Raw genomic sequence first — 20435 nt, 5'->3', positions numbered from 1 at the left:
TGGACGTCACGTCCAGTGTAAAAATAAAAATCAGTGTATAAAAATTCTGACTAAAGAAAATGCGTCTCAACAATTTCAGTGTAGAAAAATTTTCGACTCCCTTCAGGTAAATTAAGACTGAAGCAATTGATCTTGTCTCAGAACCAGCGAATGAGGTGTCAAGTTTGCAGTCACCGGGCTGTCATGCTAAAATATACGTTATATGACAGCTAACGTTAACTAGCCAAACTTTGCCAAATCGCTATCAGGAGCTGACGACACAAAGTCAGTGCATGTGTGTTGCAAGTACGTCGCTATGTGTTAAAAAGTCTTAAACGGCCGGTATTTAATGCTTACAACAATTTAAGGTAGCAAGTTAGCATACTGCCCCTAAAACAGGGGGTCCAAACTTTTTCCACTGAGGGCCGTACGCTGAAAAATCAAAGCAAGCGGGGGCCATTTATTTTAAAAAACAATACAATATATGGATAAAAATATACATTTAGGCCTCCACTCAGGCTTGATCCGGGGACCCCAAAGCGTTTCGGTAAAAATAAAATGTTAAAAATGTGTCATTATTCAGTATTATTTTTATTATTATTCAAGTTTTAAATCTGTAGATCAACATTAAGTCTATCCGTCAATATGATGTTTTAAAGATTTAAGTTGTATGCTCTTTTTGTCAAAGAAAACCATGTTTTTTTATGGAAAAAAAAACAAAATATGCAATATTTTCACCCAATAAAATTGTCAATGTATAAAAATAGATCAACATTAAGTCTATCTGTCAATATGATGTTTTTAAAGATTTAAGTTGTATGCTCTTTTTGTCAAAGAAAACCATGTTTTTTAATGGGAAAAAACCCAAAATATGCAATATTTTCACCCAATAAAATTTTTAAGTAGAATGTTTGAGATTATATCATAATTGGAGTCGTAAAAAGGTCTACTACTCATAACACCATTGATTTTAATTCACTGTTATTTTTTGTGCAATGACACTTAAAAACAAAGCACACTGATCCAAAAGGGTCCTACTCAATAAAGTGTTGAAAAATAAATTATATATATTGTTTTTACTGTTTACTTTTAACACAATGGTCTCAAGATCAACTTCAGATCTATTCGTCAATTATAAGTTTTTTTGTAATTTATGTATTTTGTTTGTTCGTTTTAGGCCCTTCTTTGAAAAAAAAAAACAGCTCAGTTTTTTATATGGCAAACACAAAATATACAACATTTGCCCTCAAAAATATCTCAAAGTGGAGTATTTAATGTGACGAAATTGGAGCTTTGAATTGGTCAATAATTCATAATTGATTTTGATTCACAATTTTTTTTAAAGAAAGAAACAGCCTTCATGGCAGCTTTGTGTTATTAGAATAAACATTGCAACATTTTCTTGTTACATTTCACCTGTTTCCTCTTTTATACCACTTTTTATGTTTTAAATTTTTTTCCATAGTATTTTTAAAATGTGCTGTGGGGCCGTTAAAAAATGACCTGCGGGCTTCAAATGGCCCCCAGGCCGCACTTTGGACACCCCTGCCCTAAAAAAATAAAAATCCCTCAAATGTTGGCCAATGTAACTACCACATTTTTTTCACATTTTAACTTTATCTAGTATGTGGTATACATATTATGTGTATATATGGATTATACCAAGGGTCACCAACACGGTGCCCGCGGGCACCAGGTAGCCCGTAAGGACCAGATGAGTCGCCCGCTGGCCTGTTCTAAAAATAGCTCAAATAGCAGCACTTACCAGTGAGCTGCCTCTATTTATTAAATTTTATTTATTTACTAGCAAGCTGGTCTCGCTTTGCTCAACATTTTTAATTCTAAGAGAGACGAAACTCAAATAGAATTTGAAAATCCAAGAAAATATTTTAAAGACTTCGTCTTCACTTGTTTAAATAATTCATTCATCTTTTTACTTTGCTTCTTATAACTTTCAGAAAGACAATTAAAAAATACAACCTTAAAAATGATTTTAGGATTTTTAAACACATATACCTTTTTACCTTTTAAATTCCTTCCTCTTCTTTCCTGACAATTTAAATCAATGTTCAAATACATTTTTTTTATTGTAAAGAATAATAAATACATTTTAATTTAATTCTTCATTTTAGCTTCTTTTTTTTTAACAAATATTTGTGAAATATTTTTTCAAACTTATTATGATTAAAATTCAAAAAATATTATTCTGGCATATCTAGAAAATCTTTAGAATCAAATTTAAATCTTACTTCAAAGTTGTTTGAATTTCTTTTAAAATTTTTGTTCTGGAAAATCCAGAAGAAATAATGATTTGTTGTTGTTAGAAATATAGCTTGGTCCAATGTATTATATATTCCAACAAAATGCAGATTAAATTTTAACCTATTTAAAACATGTCATCAAAATTCTAAAATGAATCTTAATCAGGAAAAATGACTAATGATGTTCCATAAATTATTTTTTAATTTTTAAAAAAAGATTTAAATTAGCTAGTTTTTCTCTTGTTTTTTTCGGTTAAATTTTGAATTTTAAAAAGTCAAAATTGAAGATAAACTATGTTTCAAAATTAAATTTTCATTTTTTTTCCCTGTTTTTTCCCCTTTTAAACCGTTCAATTAAGTGTTTTTTTCATAATTTATTCTCTACAAAAAAACCTTCCGTAAAAGGAAAAAAAATGTACGACAGAATAACAGACAGAAATACCCATTTTTTTTATATATATAGATTAATTTATTAAAGGTAAATTGAGCAAATTGAGTATTTCTGGCAATTTTTTAAAGTGTGTATCAAACTGGTAGCCCTTCGTATTAATCAGTACCCAATAAGTAGCTCTTGGTTTTAAAAAGGTTGGTGACCCCTGGATTATACTGTGTATGTAGGTATATATATATATATATATATATATATACATATATATATATATATATATATATACATATATATATATATATATATATATATATATATATATATATATATATATATATATATATAGATTGTTTTTACATTATGCCGAGGGCTTACAAAATAGAAATATAAAATAAATGTCTCCGTCCAATATGTGAGTGTTTTGGGCTATGTGGGCGGGGCTTGTAAAAGGCCAACGCAGATATCAACGTGCGACTGTCACTCTTCCTCACGACCATTTTTGATTGATTGAAACTTGTATTAGCATATTGCACAGTACAGTACATAATCCGTACAATTGACCACTAAATGGTAACACCACAATAAGTTTTTCAACTTGTTTAAGTCGGGGTCCACGTAAATCAATTAATGGTAGAATGATGGTAAAACCACACCTCGTGCTTTCATTAGGTTGAATACGGCGGGCTGTTGGCGTCCAAACACTGCAGCGCCAGTCTTTGTCGCCTCATTAAGAAACACGTTGATTCTAATGCGTCACATTCCAGCGTTTAGGCGACGCGGTGTATTGAGCTTGTCCGTCATGCTAAAGTTGACCCAAATCCCTGCGGCTAAAATTAAATCCCCAACGGCAGACGGGTGAAAGTGTTGCAGTCTTTTCCTCGTCTCCTCATAAATCTTCGCCACGTTTGCTCGGTAACACTCGTGCGTGGTTTTCTTTGGCCCGACTAGTGTGTTTGTTTGTCAAGCAGGTCCACGTCGGCGACGTTCTGAGGCCGCGCCAAGACGACATGTAGAGATTGATTCGGCCCAGAACATCCCCGCTAATCCGCTTGTAAATAGCAGGATGCCACAAATTGAACATGGTCAAATATTTGGGGTTGCTTGGATGGTTTTTGTGAAATTATTTTGGCCTATAAAAGACATAAATCTCAGCAAAGCCATGTTAGCATGTTAACTTTTGGCTACAGCCTGTATGACCAACATCCAACATGCATGGCGACTTCACTTTCTTCTAAAATGATGATTGTTGGGCTCTAAGGCAGAAGTGTGGCCTTATTTTTAACGTCATCCATCCATCCATCCATTTTCTACCGCTTGTTTGTCCCTTTTGGGGTCGTGGGGGGGGGGGGGGTACTGGAGCCTATCTCAGCTGCATTTGAGTGGAAGGCGGCGTACACCCTGGACAAGTGGCCACCTCATCAAAGGGCCAACACAGATAGACAGACAACATTCACACTCACATTCACACACTAGGGCCAATTTAGTGTTGCCAATCAACCTATCCCAAGGTACATGTCTTTGGAGGTGGGAGGAAGCCGGAGTACCCGTAGGGAGCCCACGCAGTCAAGGGGAGAACATGCAAACTCCACACAGAAGGATCCCGAGCCCAGGATTGAACTACTCAGGCCTGTCAGGCTTGTCCCTGACAGTTTGGTCTATGTCTTAGTTTTTCCTCTGCATTCGTCTTTGTTTCCTGTCTTTGGTTCCTGTCAGCACTCTTAGTTTGGTTCTGTTTCCTGTTTTTCTCCCTGAGTGCTGTGTTCCCTCAGCTGTGCCTGATTGGCACCTGGCCACACCTGGCGTCAATCAGCCAGCCACTATTTGAACCAGTTTTGCCCTCCAGTCAGATGCTGGATTATTGTCGTGTCGCGTCAATGTCATTTCTTCTTGCCGTTCTTACTGGTCTTGTCAATGCAGTGTAGCGGTAAGCTATATTTGGTAGCTGTTTGTACCTTACTGTCTTTTTGTTCCCTACTTCCAGTTTGTTTTTTCATAGCCAAATTTATCTCCCTCGTGCGCGCCTTTTGTTTGTACCCTTTTGGTTTGTTCTTGTTTTCGTGTTTTATTAAATCATGTTTTCCTTTACTATGTCTGCCGCCTTCTCTGCATCTTGGGGTTCGTCACCAACAAACTCTGACAACGACCTTTGTATTGTGAGGCACATGCCTTAAACCCTGTAACACCATGCTGCCTTTTTAACATCATATTCTATGAAATGAGAGGCTCTCCCTTAGAGATAGGGTGAGAAGCTCTGTCATCAGGGAGGAGCTCAAAGTAAAGCCGCTGCTCCTCCACATCGAGAGGAGCCAGATGAGGTGGTTTGGGCATCTGGTCAGTATGCCACCCGAACGCCTCCCAAGGTAGGTGTTTCGGGCAGGCCTGACTGGTAGGAGGCCACGGGGAAGACCCAGGACACGTTGGGAAGACTATGTCTCCGACTGGCCTGGGAACGCCTCCAGGTCCCCTTGGAAGACCTGGACGAAGTGGTTGGGGAGAGGAAAGTCTAGGCTTCCCTGCTTAGGCTGATGCCCCCGTGACCCGACGTCGGATAAGCGGAAGAAGATGGATGGATTTTATGAAATCATTTTTCGATGGAAAAAATAAAACATGAAAAAGTGGGATGAAAGATCATACCGGTGACATGTAGCAAGAGAAAAGTTGACTTTCCCAACACAAAACTGGCAAGCAATCCTGTCGTTGCTAAAAAAAATTAATAAATAAGGGTAAAAAAAACTAAAATAAAAAACTTATAATTAGTGGACATATTTGAAGTTGACCTGGAGACTTCGGTGTTGGAAACAAGAAGAAAAAAAAATGTATGTATTAACACTTTTATAGGCTCCAGCAACACCCGCGACCCCAAAAGGGAAAAGCGGTAAAAATAGATGGATGGATGGATGAGTTGGACCCTTTTAGATGCCCAATAATTATTATTTATAACAAGTTTATATTGTTCAAAGGAGGGCACTTATTACATATGTCGAGCTTTGTGCTTAGCTGTTGTGTAGCTGCTAGTAGCCTATAGCCTAGCATGATTACGTATTTGTGTGTCAGGTGGAGGACATTTAGATGTTAATTACTATCGGGTACAAATTCACGTAAAAATCAAACGTTGCCCTATTTCCGTACCTTTGTTGCATGTCCAGTTGCTCAGGTAGACAATCAGTCAAGCAGCGCTGAGAGCGGATTCAACTAAACTCCCTGGAACTAATGTTGTATATATGCTTGGTAGAGAACACTCGAATATAAAGTAAGGCTCCACCCTTTCAAAATAGGCGAGCTTGATGCTAACTTACATTGGATTTGCCATTGACACGCTACTATTAGCTTTAGAGGTTTTACATTGCCATTTCAACATTTTGAAATGTATTAATGACAAGTACGACTAATATGAAACATCTGGTGTGTGATAAGTACAATACTTACAGTACAAACACTTTGTAGGTCGCAACATAACACATTGAGCTTCAGACTGTAGATACTGGGAAATGGTACCGTGTCGGTTCAAATGTGAACTGTACCCATCTCTGTGTCTGAGTGTAACATGCCAGGTGCTAGCAGACAGCAGTGACGTGGAATCACCTCTGAGAAACTGCTCTCTCATAAATCTGCATGGAAATGCCAACGGCAACAAAAAAATTAACGATTGAATAAAATAAAAAATTGTGTTGAGTTTTATCCGAGTGACTTAATCATGTCTGACGGTAAACAGACCTTAGTGGAACTCAGCATCATCATCGAGGACATTTAATGTTGTTTGAAAAAACAAAACAAAAAAAAAGCATCCTAAAGGCAGCTGAAATATGACAAACTGTCAGATGTTCAGGGTCATGGAGCGTCTGTCAGATTGCATTCATCAAGCATTGGGAGCATACGTCGCCAAACCAGCACACTCGCCATGATGTCAATATCTCCATGGCCCACACTCACTGTAGCATGTTAGCTTGACTTTAGCATCCATTAGCCACATTTTCATTCATTGAAACGAAACATTATGACATAATTTTTACCAAAGAGCAGTCAAATAATCTACATGTTTATATGATATATATACTGTATACATCTATATATATATGTATATGTATACGTACATTTATATGCATGTATGTATTTATATGTATGTATATACATATATATATATAAAATATATATACATACACACATATATGTATGTGTATATGTATATATATACATATATATGTGTATATATAAATACATATATATGTATGTATATATACATACATACATACATATGTATGTATGTATGTACATCCATTTGTTGGCCTTTTGGAAGATGTACAGTGTGTCGCTCTGACATTGTTACGAAAGGCAATCAATTGATTTTATCAATAGTAGGAAAAGGAAAATATCGGACATATACTGTATGTGCATATGTATGTGTATATGTATATATGTATATGTATACATATATGTATATGTGTTTATATTTTTATGTATATATATATATGTATATATATATATATACATACATACATTTTCTACCGCTTATTCCCTTTGGAGTCCCGCGGGGCGCTGGTGCCTATCTCAGCTACAATCGGGCGGAAAGCGGGCTACATCATGCACAAGTCGCCACCTCATCGCAGTATGTATATATATATATATATATATATATATATATATATATGTTGTTACTTTTCTCGGCCACCGTAGCTATTAACCAATCTGTTCTGATGCAACACAGATGAGCAGACAGACTTGAATAAGTTTTAAGGTTCTATTAACAGTAAATGAACAATTAGATGAATTATATTTTAATACAACTGGAAATGACTTCACATGTTCCTGCATACGTTAGTAGCTGTTTTAAAATTATATTAATATATCTAATGATACATATCAAATAATATATATATAGTGATACATGTCATGGGCAGAGGGGAGTTTGGGCTTCTATGCTTGGGCTGCAGCTCCCGCGACCTGACCTGGGATTAGCGGAAGAAGACGGATGGATGCTTATTCATATTGTCTGCTATATATTTATCGCAGTATAGATTTTGTCCAAGCTCGCTTCTTTCTTCTTTGATCGATGCAGCTGATAAAAAAACAGTGAGGTTTTGGAGTCACGCCATATAAGGTCACCCCCATATTCCTTGTTATCCTTCTGCCTGTTGTGCTAAAATAAGCGCATTCGGGAACGCCAAGATGTTCCATGCAGCTGACTGGAAACGCCCGCGGGCGACCGTCACGCCCGCATGTGTGTTACGGCAGCGGGGATGTAAATTTTTCATGGCGCACACTCGTGCCCACTGAAGCTCACTAACCAGATCTGCTCTTTGTCCTCCGCTGGCCAGTGCAGAGGCTTTGTGTTGGCCCACTTTGAAGCGCAGGATTAAGCTACCTGCGATTTTGTGATGTGTCGGCTAAACCAACAAAAACACACAGCCGCCAAGCGCTGGCAAAAAAAATATATACTGGTATCATAAAAATGTTGACGGTGAACATGTGACTTAATTTTAGAACATTTTTTTTGTGCAAAATGTTTGCCGAAAAGGCGCAACAACAACATGAAAAAAACAATTTTCACCAGTGATCTTGTAGACCTTGTTTTGACTGTGGGCCACATCACAATTATGGCCACAGTCTCCTGAAAATTATGGAAAGAGTCAAATTTGGAAATTGCCACACATTTTCATGTATACTCTACATCGCAGAGTAATATATTTTGATACTTGACGCATGCTAGAGTTAGTATTTTAGCATGCTAGCTTTTTTAGCCAATTAGCCAGGTTTACATCCAAGCATAATTTATTTGGTTACTTGACGAATGCTACCTGTTAGCATGTTAACGTTGGGAGGCTTGCTTTTTAAACAAATGTTATAGGTAAACACCAGTCATATTTTGGTACTTGAAGCATGCTAACGTTGGCATGCACATTTTTTTAACACATTATTCGTGCATACATCGCAAAGTAATATATTTTGGTACTTGACATATGTTACAGTTAGTTTTTTAGCATGCTAGCCTTTTTTTTTTAGCAAATGTTGCTAGTAGGGCTGTGAATCTTTGGGTGTCCCACAATTCGATTCAATATCGATTCTTGGGGTCACAATTCGATAATATATTGATTTTTTTTCGATTCGATTCGATTCGATTCTCAATTCAAAAACGATATTTTTCTGATCCAAAACGATTCTGTATTCATTCAATACATAGGGTTTCAGCAGGATCTACCCCAGTCTGCTGACATGCTAGCAGAGTAGTAGATTTTTTTTAAATAAGCTTTTATAATTGTAAAGGACAATGTTTTATCAACTGATTGCAATAATGTAAATTTGTTTTAACTATTAAACAAACCAAAAATATGACCTATTTTATCTTTGTGAAAACATTGGACACAGTGTGTTGTCAAGCTTATGAGATGCGATGCAAGTGTAAGCCACTGTGACACTATTGTTCTTTTTTATTATTTTTATAAATGTCTAATGATAATGTCAATGAGGGATTTTTAATCACTGCTATGCTGAAATTATAACTAATATTGATGCAGTTGTTGATAATATTCATTTTTGTTTCATTACTTTTGGTTTGTTCTGTGTCGTGTTTGTGTCTCCTCTCAATTGCTCTGTTTATTGCAGTTCTGAGTGTTGCTGGGTCAGGTTTGGTTTTGGAATTGGATTACATCGTTATGGTATTGCTGTGTAGTGGTTTGTTGGATTGATAAAAAAAAATTTTTTTAAATAAATAAATCGATTTTTTAAAATTGAGAATCGATTCTGAATCGCACAACGTAAACGATTCGATTCATATTCGAATCGATTTTTTCCCACACCCCTAGTTGCTAGTATACATATCAGTGTCATATATTTTGTCATTTTACTAATGCTAGCTATAAACGGGCTATTGATAGCATGTTCCCCTTTTTGTAATTTGACGCTATCTGACCAGCATGCTAACTGTTAGCATTTCAGTTCTGTGTTAGCATTTCAGCATTCACACGAAATTTTGACGGAAGTTGTATTTTCTAGTTGTTTTGAAAAACATCTCCAGGTTGAAGGTGAAAACGAGCAAAATGGCCACCACATCCTTTTGGATGTGTCAGTCTGTGGCCCTCAGTGGAAAAGGTTTGGGCACACCTGCACTAACCGTGCTAACGTGTCGTCGCACAGCCAACGCCGTTTGTCCTTTGCAGCCGCACGCTAACACAATCCGTAACGACTCCCCACGCCATTGGCCGACGACGGCGTCGGATTAGGTCACACGCTGTCGTCAAAAGGACGTAGAATAAGGTCAGGGGGTGTCGGACCAAAGCCGTGTCCCGTGTGAAGGGCCGAGTCGCACCAAGTCCGTAGGGCGAGCTCACTGCTTGTTACCCTCCTTTGAGGACAACAAAAGATCTGACCCACAACCCAGTTACCCAATCAAGTCAGACGTCAGCCCCCCCCACCCCGGGGTCAAAGGCCATCACGGGTCGCAAACCGGTGCTCCCGCAGAGGTCAGAGATTAATGTGCCTGACCACCGCTCAGGTTCTCATGTCTCAATGCAGGCACCTCCCGTTTGCCATTTTTAAAGTTGGATTTTTTTAAACAAATGTTATAGCAATGGTTCTTAACTTTGTTGGAGTTACCGAACCCAATTAGTTTCAATTGCACATTCATTGAACCCTTCTTAGTGAAAAATAAAATGTTGTTTTTTTCCAATTCAAGACAAAGTTATGTGTTTTTGGTACACTTTAGTATGGAGAACATATTCTAAGTAACAAAGACTTAATTTAGAGGGGTTTTTTGACACTAGGGGAACATATTCTAAGTAACAAAGACTTAATTTGGAGTTATTTGTTTAGGGTTAGAGGGTTAGGGTTATAATGAGGCCATGCCGAAGTAGGCATTAATAACTACTTAATAATGACTAGTTAAGAGCCAATATGTTACTAATTTGCATGTTAATAAGCAACTAGTTAATGGTGAATATGTTCCCATACTAAAGTGTTACCATGTTTTTACTGGTGCACAAAATGAACCGTGCATGAACATCACCTTGTTCAAAGAACAAACCGACACAGTGCATAAACTCACAACAAATTACACACCTGCAAATCAGTGTTACTTCAGCTGTTGCCGTACACGTAATACCCTAATAGGGAGAAGTTTTTATTGACACGATGAGTCGGGTGTGTTTTGACCTCCGCCGAACCTCTGAGGCCGACTCACCGAACCCCTAGGGTTCGATCGAACCCAGGTTAAGAACCACTGTGTTATAGGTATACACCAGTCATATTTTGGTACTTGATGCACACTAATTTTAGCATGCTACCTTTTTAAACACAATTGTCATGTATACATCGCAAAGTAATATGTTTTGGTACTTGACACGTTAGTGTTAGTACTTTAGCATGCTAGCTTTTTTAGCCATTTTTCCAGGTTTAGATCTCAACTTCATTTTTTTTGTTACTTGACAAATGCTACCTGTTAGCATGCTAAAGTTTGGAGTGTAGCTTGTTAAGCACATTTTTTAGGTATACATACACCAGTCATATTTTGGTACTTGAAGCATGCTAACTTTTTGAACACATTTTTTAAGGTATATATTCCAGAGAAATAATTTTTGGTATTTGACGGATGTTACAGTTAGTATTTTAGCATGCTAGCTTTTTTAGCCATTTTTCCAGGTTTGGATCTCAACTTCATTTTTTTTGTTACTTGACGAATGCTACCTGTTAGCACGCTAAAGTTTGGAGTGTAGCTTTTTAAGCATATTTTATAGGTATACATACACCAGTCATATTTTGGTACTTGAAGCATGCTAACTTTTTGAACACATTTTTCAGGTATATATTCCAGAGAAATAATTTTTGGTACTTGATGGATGTTACAGTTAGTATTTTAGCATTTTCCCAGGTTTAGATCTCAACTTCATTTTTTTTGTTACTTGACGAATGCTACCTGTTAGCATGCTAAAGTTTGGAGTGTAGCTTTTTAAGCACATTTTATAGGTATACATACACCAGTCATATTTTGGTACTTGAAGCATGCTAACTCTTTGAACACATTTTTCAGGTATATGTTCCAGAGAAATAATTTTTGGTACTTGACGGATGTTACAGTTAGTATTATAGCATTCAAGCTTTTTTTTTTTGCCAATTTTCCAAATTTACATCCAAGCATCATTTATTTTGTTATTTGAAAAATGCTACCTGTTAGCATGCTAATGTCATTATGCTAGCTTTTTAAACAAATGTTATAGGTAAACACAAACCAAAAAACCTAAGAACATTACCTGCTAGCTTATGTTGCCAGAACAAACATGTTTTAAATGTTTTTTTACAATTACTTATTATGTTAAAGTCCTAATCCAGTCCAAGGAATTAGTCAGACAAGAAAGGGAAAACACTATCTTTATATGTTGTTGTTTTTTTTTGGAGTGGGGGACATCTCCTGGCCACAATAGTTAATGAAAATAAACTCACGAAGCAAAATGATACAAACACGTTTGTTACTGGATACTTTCTGATTTGTGGGGACTTTGTATGTGTAAGTAATATGCAACTATATTTATTTGGTACTTGTTTTATATTGGCAAAGGTGATATTTTACACTGCAATATTGTTTAATTGTTATTACATACCGTATTTCCTTGAATTGCCGCAGGGCATATAGTATGGGCCTGCCTTGAATTACTGCCTGGTCAAACTCGCTTCCCAAAATAATTAGCGCATGCTTAGTATTACCGCCTAGTCAAACTCATGACATTACGAGTGACACTTCCCCTGTCATCATTTTCAAAATGGAGGAGGCTGATTTCAATACCGGTAATTTTAAATCGCATAAAGGGAAGAAGATTAAGAGCTATTCAGTAGGATTTAAGGTCCGAGCTTACATCACACTTAAATTTTTACTGCATGCCTTTGGTAAGTGCCGGAGTGAGAAGAGGTTTTAAAATAATTAGCGCATGCTTACTTTTACCGCATGCCTTTGGTAAGCGCAGGAGTGAGAAGAGGTTTTAAATTAATTAGCGCCCCGGCGGCAATTCAAGGAAATACGGTATGTCTCGCTTGCGCGCTATAGTGTGCTTAGCTGTTGTGTAGCTGCTTGCTCCATTAGCATATCGCTTTGCATTTTTACCTTTTGTAAATGACTTTAGCGAAACACAATAAATTGTGTGCAGATTGGCGGACATTCAGATGTTAACTGGCCGTCCAGCTTTGCAAAATTTTTTGTGACTCGCCCCATCATTTATGTGGCCTGCCACATTGCGGCCTACAATTTCATTTTATGAGGACCGCCATGTTATTTTATCTTACTTATCGTGTCATTTTATGTGACATGCCGCGTTCATTTATGTGTCCCGCCATCGCCATGTCATTTCATTTGATATGCCACATTGTTTTTTGTGGGTTGACGTGTCATTTAAAGTGGCCTGCCACATAGCGGCCTTCAATGTCATTTTATGAGGACCGCAATGTTATTTTATCTGACCTATTGTGTCATTTTATGTGACATGCCGCCTTAATTTATGTGTCCCGCCATGTCATTTCATTTGATATGCCGAATTGTTTTTATGGTGGGCTGCCGTTTCATTTAAATTTTCCCGGCATGGTATTTTAATTGGCCTACCGAATCATTTTATGTGATATGCTGCTTTAATTTACGTGGCCTGCCACATCATTTTACAAACACCGTTTCCATATGAGTTGGGAAATTGTGTTAGATGTAAATATAAACGGAATACAATGATTTGCAAATCATTTTCAACCCATATTCAGTTGAATATGCTACAAAGACAACATATTTGATGTTCTAACTGATAAACATTTTTTGGGCAAATAATCATTAACTTTAGAATTTGATGCCAGCAACACGTGACAAAGAAGTTGGGAAAGGTGGCACCAAATACTGATAAAGTTGAGGAATACTCATCAAACACTTATTTGGAACATCCCACATGTGTGCAGGCTAATTGGGAACAGGTGGGTGCCATGATTGGGTATAAAAACAGCTTCCCAAAAAAATGCTCAGTCTTTTACAAGAAAGGATGGGGCGAGGTACACCCCTTTGTCAACAACTGTGTGAGCAAATAGTCAAACAGTTTAAGAACAACGTTTCTCAAAGTGCAATTGCAAGAAATTTAGGGATTTCAACATCTACGGTCCATAATATCATCAAAAGGTTCAGAGAATCTGGAGAAATCACTCCACGTAAGCGGCATGATCGGAAACCAACATTGAATGACCGTGACCTTCGATCCCTCAGACGGCACTGTGTCAAAAACCGACATCAATCTCTAAAGGATATCACCACATGGGCTCAGGAACACTTCAGGAAACCACTGCCACTAAATACAGTTCGTCGCTACATCTGTAAGTGCAAGTTAAAGCTCTACTATGCAAAGCGAAAGCCATTTATCAACATCATCCAGAAAGGCCGCCGGCTTCTCCGGGCCCGAGATCATCTAAGATGGACTGATGCAAAGTGGAAAAGTGTTCTGTGGTCTGACAAGTCCACAGTTCAAATTGTTTTTGGAAATATTCGACATTGTGTCATCTGGACCAAAGGGGAAGCGAACCATCCAGACTGTTATCGACGCAAAGTTCAAAAGTCAGCATCTGTGATGGTATGGGGGTGCATTAGTGCCCAAGGCATGGGTAACTTACACATCTGTGAAGGCACCATTAATGTTGAAAGGTACATACAGGTTTTGAAACAACATATGTTGCCATCTAAGCGCCGTCTTTTTCATGGACGCCCCTGCTTATTTCAGCAAGACAATGCCAAGCCACATTCAGCACGTGTTACAACAGCGTGGCTTCCTTAAAAAAGAGCGCGGGTACTTTCCTGGCCCGCCTGCAGTCCAGACCTGTCTCCCATCGAAAATGTGTGGTGCAATATGAAGCGTAAAATACGATAGTAGAAACCCCGGACTGTTGAACGACTGAAGCTCTACATAAAACAAGAATGGGAAAGAATTCCACTTTCAAAGCTTCAACAATTAGTTTCCTCCGTTCCCAAATGTTTATTGAGTGTTGCTAAAAGAAAAGGTGATGTAAGACAGTGGTGAACATGCCCTTTCCCAACTACTTTGGCATGTGCTGCAGCAATGAAATTCTAAGTTAATTATTATTTAAAAAAAAAGTAATGTTTATGAGTTTGAACATCAAATATCTTGTCTTTGTAGTGCATTCAATTTAATATGGGTTGAAAATGATTTGCAAATCATTGTACTCCGTTTATATTTACATCCAACCCAATTTCCCAACTCATTTGGAAATGGGGTTTGTATTTGATATGCCGCAATATTTAATGTGGGGTGCCATATCATTTAAATTGGCCCGCCATTTTATTTTATGTGGTGCTGCAGCATTATTTTACGTGACACACCACATCATTTATATGGTCCTGCCGAATTATTTATGTGGCCTGCCATATAATTTAATGTAGATCACAATGTAATTACAATAGAGGCCGCAGCTTCTATTGTGACCCGCCACATTACTTTGATGTGGTTCGCCATGTTATTTTACATGACTCGCCCCATCATTTAAAGTGGCCCGCCACATTATTTTACGTGGCCTACAATGTCATTTTATGCGGCCCGCCATGCATTTTTTTTTTGTGATGTGCCGTATTATTTTATGTGAACCGCCATGTTATTTTAACTATCCTACCGGATCATTTTATGTGATATGCTGAATTAATTATTGTGTACCGCTATCTCATTTAAATTGATATGCCACATTATTTTTTGTGGGGTGCTGTGTCATTTAAAGTGGCTCGTTATGTTATTTTACCTGGCCTACCGCGTCATTTCCTGTGATATGCTGCTTTTATATATGTGGCCCGCCACTGTGACAGGTCTCCAGCCGTCATCGTGTGGGTTGCAGTGACCATCGATGCAAGACGCATGGTAGCAGGTTTGACTATTGTTTATTATTTCAGCAACAAGTTTTCGTTTAAATCGGTCGCGCCAATTTCTAGCACGACCTCTCTTCCTGCTCGTCTCGGCGCACCTTTCGGTGGCCAGTGGCTGCGTCTTCCGCGGGGGCTCATCTCTGTCCTGGTCGCTCTTGTCGTCTTCGTTGTCGGGTGTTTCCTCTCCTACTTCTGCCACGATTGCTCCTCCTTCTCCCCTTTTATGCTGAAGCGGAAGATGCAGGGATTGAGAGCAGGTGTGTCGTTCACGCACCTGACTCAGCAGTGTCGCTCCAGGCGTGCCCTGCCTCTCCGCTCCGCTGCATGCTCCGCCCCCTGGCCGCCATCTTGGGCAGGACCACTGTTTGTCCTAGCCTGCTGTCGACTCGTCGACTCCGTCTCTCCACAGCCATATTTTCTGATTTTATATGCCGCATTATTTTACGTGGCCTGCCATATCATTTATGTGGCCTCCAAAAAAAGGCTGGATTCAACAAAGCACTTTCTGAAGAAAGGTGTGTATTATTCTTCCAGTTTTGACAAAACATTTTTTGTTCACTTTAATATTATCTGTGCAATCTTTTACTAAAAATTAAAGTAATCAAAAAGCCTTTCTTATGCACATTGTGTGCCAAAGCTCTTATACATTCATATTCATGTACAGTATATTCACTGTGACTTTCAATAACAAGGACTGTGACTTCCCTGCTTTGGTGTTACAAGTCTTAGTCCATGACCAAACAAAATGTCCGTGTCCTCTCCACAGTGGCGCTGAACAACCGAGTGACTCCAGTGGCGTTGAATAATGGCGACGACAACACATCAGCAGCGGCGGAGGCCAAGATACCTGAGGGAGAGCTTTTACTGCAGGTGAGTAAAAGGGAGAAGGTTTCTTGTGACATGACATTTTCTCTTTTTCTTTCTCGGCCACAAGACCACAAAACTCTATTCAGGCCACCGTCGCAGGACCACGCCCTCGCGGCTGCTTTACACTCGACGCGTCTGTCGCGTGCAACAATAGTGTGGCATTTTGAGCACGGGCTGCAGAAATAAAACCAAAACTAAAACACTCGCACGTCTGTTTGCTCCTCAGCTGTTCCAAAAACATACATGGAGGTGTCATAGTTTGAATGAATCACTTGGCACCATTTTGTCTCATTATTATCACGCTATTGTTGAATGTGCCAAAAATGGTAAAAAAAAAAAGGGTAAAAGAAGGTTAATAGAAGGTGAAAAGAGGTAACAGAAGGTAAATAGAAGATAACAAAGGCAAATACAAGGTTAAAAAGCTCAATAGAAGGTACATTAAGGTTATGGAATTTAGGTAATTTATGGAATGGATTAAGCAAAGCAATCAAACAATGTACTTATATGATCCACTCCAAGAAACTCTTAAAACTTAGTGTTTACAAAGTACAAAAAAGAAGAATCATGATAAACATTCAGAATTTATTCATCCATCCATTCCTTCATTCTCAAAATAATCTTACTTATTTCATCGTATGGAATATAACTTACTTCACCAATTATTTATCTATTTATTTTTATTGTGATTACTTATGGGGTATACATTGTGAATGCGTTGAGAACAGGAAGTGAACAAAAGTTTTAGCATCTGTTATGTAAAAGAAAAGGTGTAGGATTAAATAAGCTCTGCTTCTTCCTACTCCTTTTCGAACATGTAGAAAAGAGAAACTGGAAATTGTGATGTATCATGTGTATGCTTGCATGTTCCAAATAAACTTAAACTCAAGGTAAATAGAAGGTGAAAATGGGTAGCGAATGTAAATAGAAGGTATAATAGGGTGAAAAAAGGTCAAATAAGGTGAAAAGGAGGGTAAAACAGTTAAACAATTTAAAGGTAAAAGAAGGTAGATAACAGGTAAAAGCAGTGAAATAGAAGGCAATAGAAGGTCCATCCATCCATTTCCTGCTGCTTGTCCCTTTTGGGGTTGCAGGGGGTGCTGGAGCCTATCTCAGCTGCCACACATTAGGGCCAATTTAGTGTTGCCAATCAACCTATCCCCAGGTGCATGTCTTTGGAGGTGGGAGGAAACCGGAGTACCCGGAGGGAAGCCACGCGGTCACGGGGGGAACATGCAAACTCCACACAGAAAGACCCCGAGCCCCATATTGAACCCAGGACTACTGGAACTTTTTATTGTGAGGCAGACGCACAAACCCTTTTTACCACCGTGCTGCCCGCGTTGCCAATGTTGAAAAAGTTAAATAGAAGGTAAAATAAGGTAAATAGAAGGTGAAAAGGAGGGTTAAACAATGTCAACAATTAAAAGGTTAAAAAAAAAGGTTGATGAAACGTAAAACGGTGAAGACAGTAAAATAGAAGGTGAAAAGGGTAAATAGAAGGTAAAAGTAGTTAGAAAAGGGATAAATAAATGGTAAAAAAAAAAAAAAAGATGAAAGAAGGTTGAAAGGGTAAAACAAGGTAAGTAAAAGGTGAAAAAATGTAAAATAAGTTGAATAGAGTGTAAAATAAATTGAAAAGGGTAAACACATTTAAATTGAAGGGGAAAAAGGGTAAAAGAAGGTAAATAAAAGGTAAAATAGGGTCAATAGAAGGTAAAACAAGGTTACTTGCAGGTAAATTAAAGGTGAAAAAAGGTAAAATAAGGTAATTAGAAGGTAAAATGAGGTTAATAGAAGGTAAAACAAGTTTACTACAAAGTAAAATAAGTTGGAAAAAATGTAAATACAAACCCCGTTTCCATATGAGTTGGGAAATTGCGTTAGATGTAAATATAAACGGAATGGAATGATTTGCAAATCCTTTTCAACCCATATTCAGTTGAATCCACTACAAAGACAAGATATTTGATGTTCAAACTCATAAACTTTATTTTTTTTTTGCAAATAATAATTAACTTCTCAAACAAGGATGGGGCGAGGGTCACCAATTTGTAAGCAAATTGTCGAACAGTTTTAGAACAACATTTCTCAACGAGCTATTGCAAGGAATTTAGGGATTTTACCATCTACGTTCCGTAAAATCATCAAAATGTTCAGAGAATCTGGAGAAATCACTGCACGTAAGCGATGATAGTACGGACCTTTGATCCCTTAGGCGGTACTGCATCAAAAACCGACATCAGTGTGTAAAGGATATCACCACATGGGCTCAGGAACACTTCATAAAACCACTGTCAGTAACTACAGTTGGTTGCTACAGCTGTAAGTGCAAGTTAAAACTCTACTATGCAATACGAAAGCCATTTATCAACAACACCAAGGAACGCCGCGGCGTTCATCTAAGATGGACTGATGCAAAGTGGAAAAGTGTTCTGTGGTGTGACGAGTCCACATTTCAAATTATATTTGGAAACTGTGGACGTGGTGTCCTCCGGAACAAAGAGGAAAATAACCATCCGGATTGTTATAGGCCCAAAGTTCAAAAGCCAGCATCTGTGGTGGTATGGGGTGCATTAGTGCCCAAGGCATGGGTAACTTACCATTGCTTAAAGGTCCATACAGGTTTTGGAGCAACATATGTTGTCATCCAAGCAACGTTATCATGGACGTCCCTGCTTATTTCAGCAAAACAATGCCAAGCCACATGTTACAACAGCGTGGCTTCGTAGTAAAAGAGTGCGGGTACTTTCCTAGCCCACCTGCAGTCCAGACATGTCTCCCATTGAAAACTTGTGGCGCATTGTGAAGTGTAAAATACGACAGCGGAGACCCCGGACTGTTGAACGACTAAAGCTTTACATAAAACAAGAATGGGAAAGAATTCCACTTTCAAAGCTTCAACAATTAGTTTCCTCAGTTCCCAAACGTTTATTGAGTGTTGTTAAAAGAAAAGGTGATGTAACAGAGTGGTGAACATGCCTTCTCCCAACTACTTTGGCATGTGTTGCAAAATTGTCTAAAAAAAAAGAAGTTAGCATGGTGATTTTAGCAAGCTAAGACATTAGCATGTGCAAAGTACCAAGTTATATGACTGAGCTGAAGGGCTGAAAGTCTGCTAAAGAAATGGCAATGGTAATGCTAGCATGCTAAAATGTTTACTATACCATGATACTAGTCAACATAGGTCAAGTACCAAGTGATATGATTGTTAGCTGTTTGGCGGCAAAATGCCCCCCCCCCCCCCCAAAAAAAAGTATTGTCCTGTTAACATGCTGACATGTTAGCGTGTGTCAAGTACAAAGTTGTATGACTGACTTGTTCGACTGCAAAAGTGGCTAAAGAAATGGCATGATAACATTAGCATGCTAGCATGTAAACCTTAGCATGTTAACAGTTTGCAGATGTCAAGTACCAGGTGGTATGATTCTGAGGTATTCAGCACCAAAATTGTCTAAAAAAAAGTTAGCATGGTGATGTTATCAAGCTAAGACGTTAGCATGTGTAAAGTTCCAAGTTAAATGACTGAGCTGTTCAGCTGCAAAATTTGCTAAAAAAAAATGTGCATGGTAATGCTAGCATGCTAAATGTATACTTTAGCATGATAACAGTTGACATAGGTTGACTACCAAGTGATATGATTCAGAGGTATTTGGCTGCAAAATTGGCCAAAATATATTGCTTGGTAATGTTTACATGCTGACATGTTAGTGTGTGTCAAGTACCAAGTGATATGCTTCTGGGGTGTTTGAATGTAAAATTGTCTAAAAAAAGTTGTTCGGCTGCAAAAGTTGCTAAAAAATGGCATGGTAATGTTAGCATGCAAGCGTTAACATATGTCAGGTACCAAGTGATATGACTCGAGGGTGTTTAGAGGTAAAATTGGCGCAAAAAAAAAATAGCATGGGAATGTTAGCATGCTAACATGATAGCATGTGTTAAGTACCAAGTTATATGACTCTTAAGTTGTTTGGCTGCAAAATTTGCACACAAAAAAAATAGCATGGTAATGTTAGCATGTTAACATTTAGCATGTGTCAAGTACCAAGTCATATGACTCTAAGGTGTTCGGCTGCAA

General features: G+C 38.1%; 1 protein-coding gene across 1 annotated transcript in view; it reads left to right on the top strand.

The window, feature by feature from the left end:
* Positions 1 to 20435, top strand: part of LOC133538162 (aryl hydrocarbon receptor-like) — a 77980-nt gene that overhangs the window by 27927 nt on the left and 29618 nt on the right. Inside the window, exon 3 of the mRNA XM_061879522.1 lies at positions 16260 to 16363. Within this exon, the coding sequence (XP_061735506.1) occupies positions 16260 to 16363 (104 nt within the window). The remainder of the gene's footprint in view (positions 1 to 16259; positions 16364 to 20435) is intronic.

This window comes from Nerophis ophidion, linkage group LG19, assembly GCF_033978795.1.
Source record: "Nerophis ophidion isolate RoL-2023_Sa linkage group LG19, RoL_Noph_v1.0, whole genome shotgun sequence".
NCBI classification, from domain to species: Eukaryota; Metazoa; Chordata; class Actinopteri; order Syngnathiformes; family Syngnathidae; genus Nerophis; species Nerophis ophidion.
This window is presented reverse-complemented; position numbering and strand designations above follow the sequence as displayed.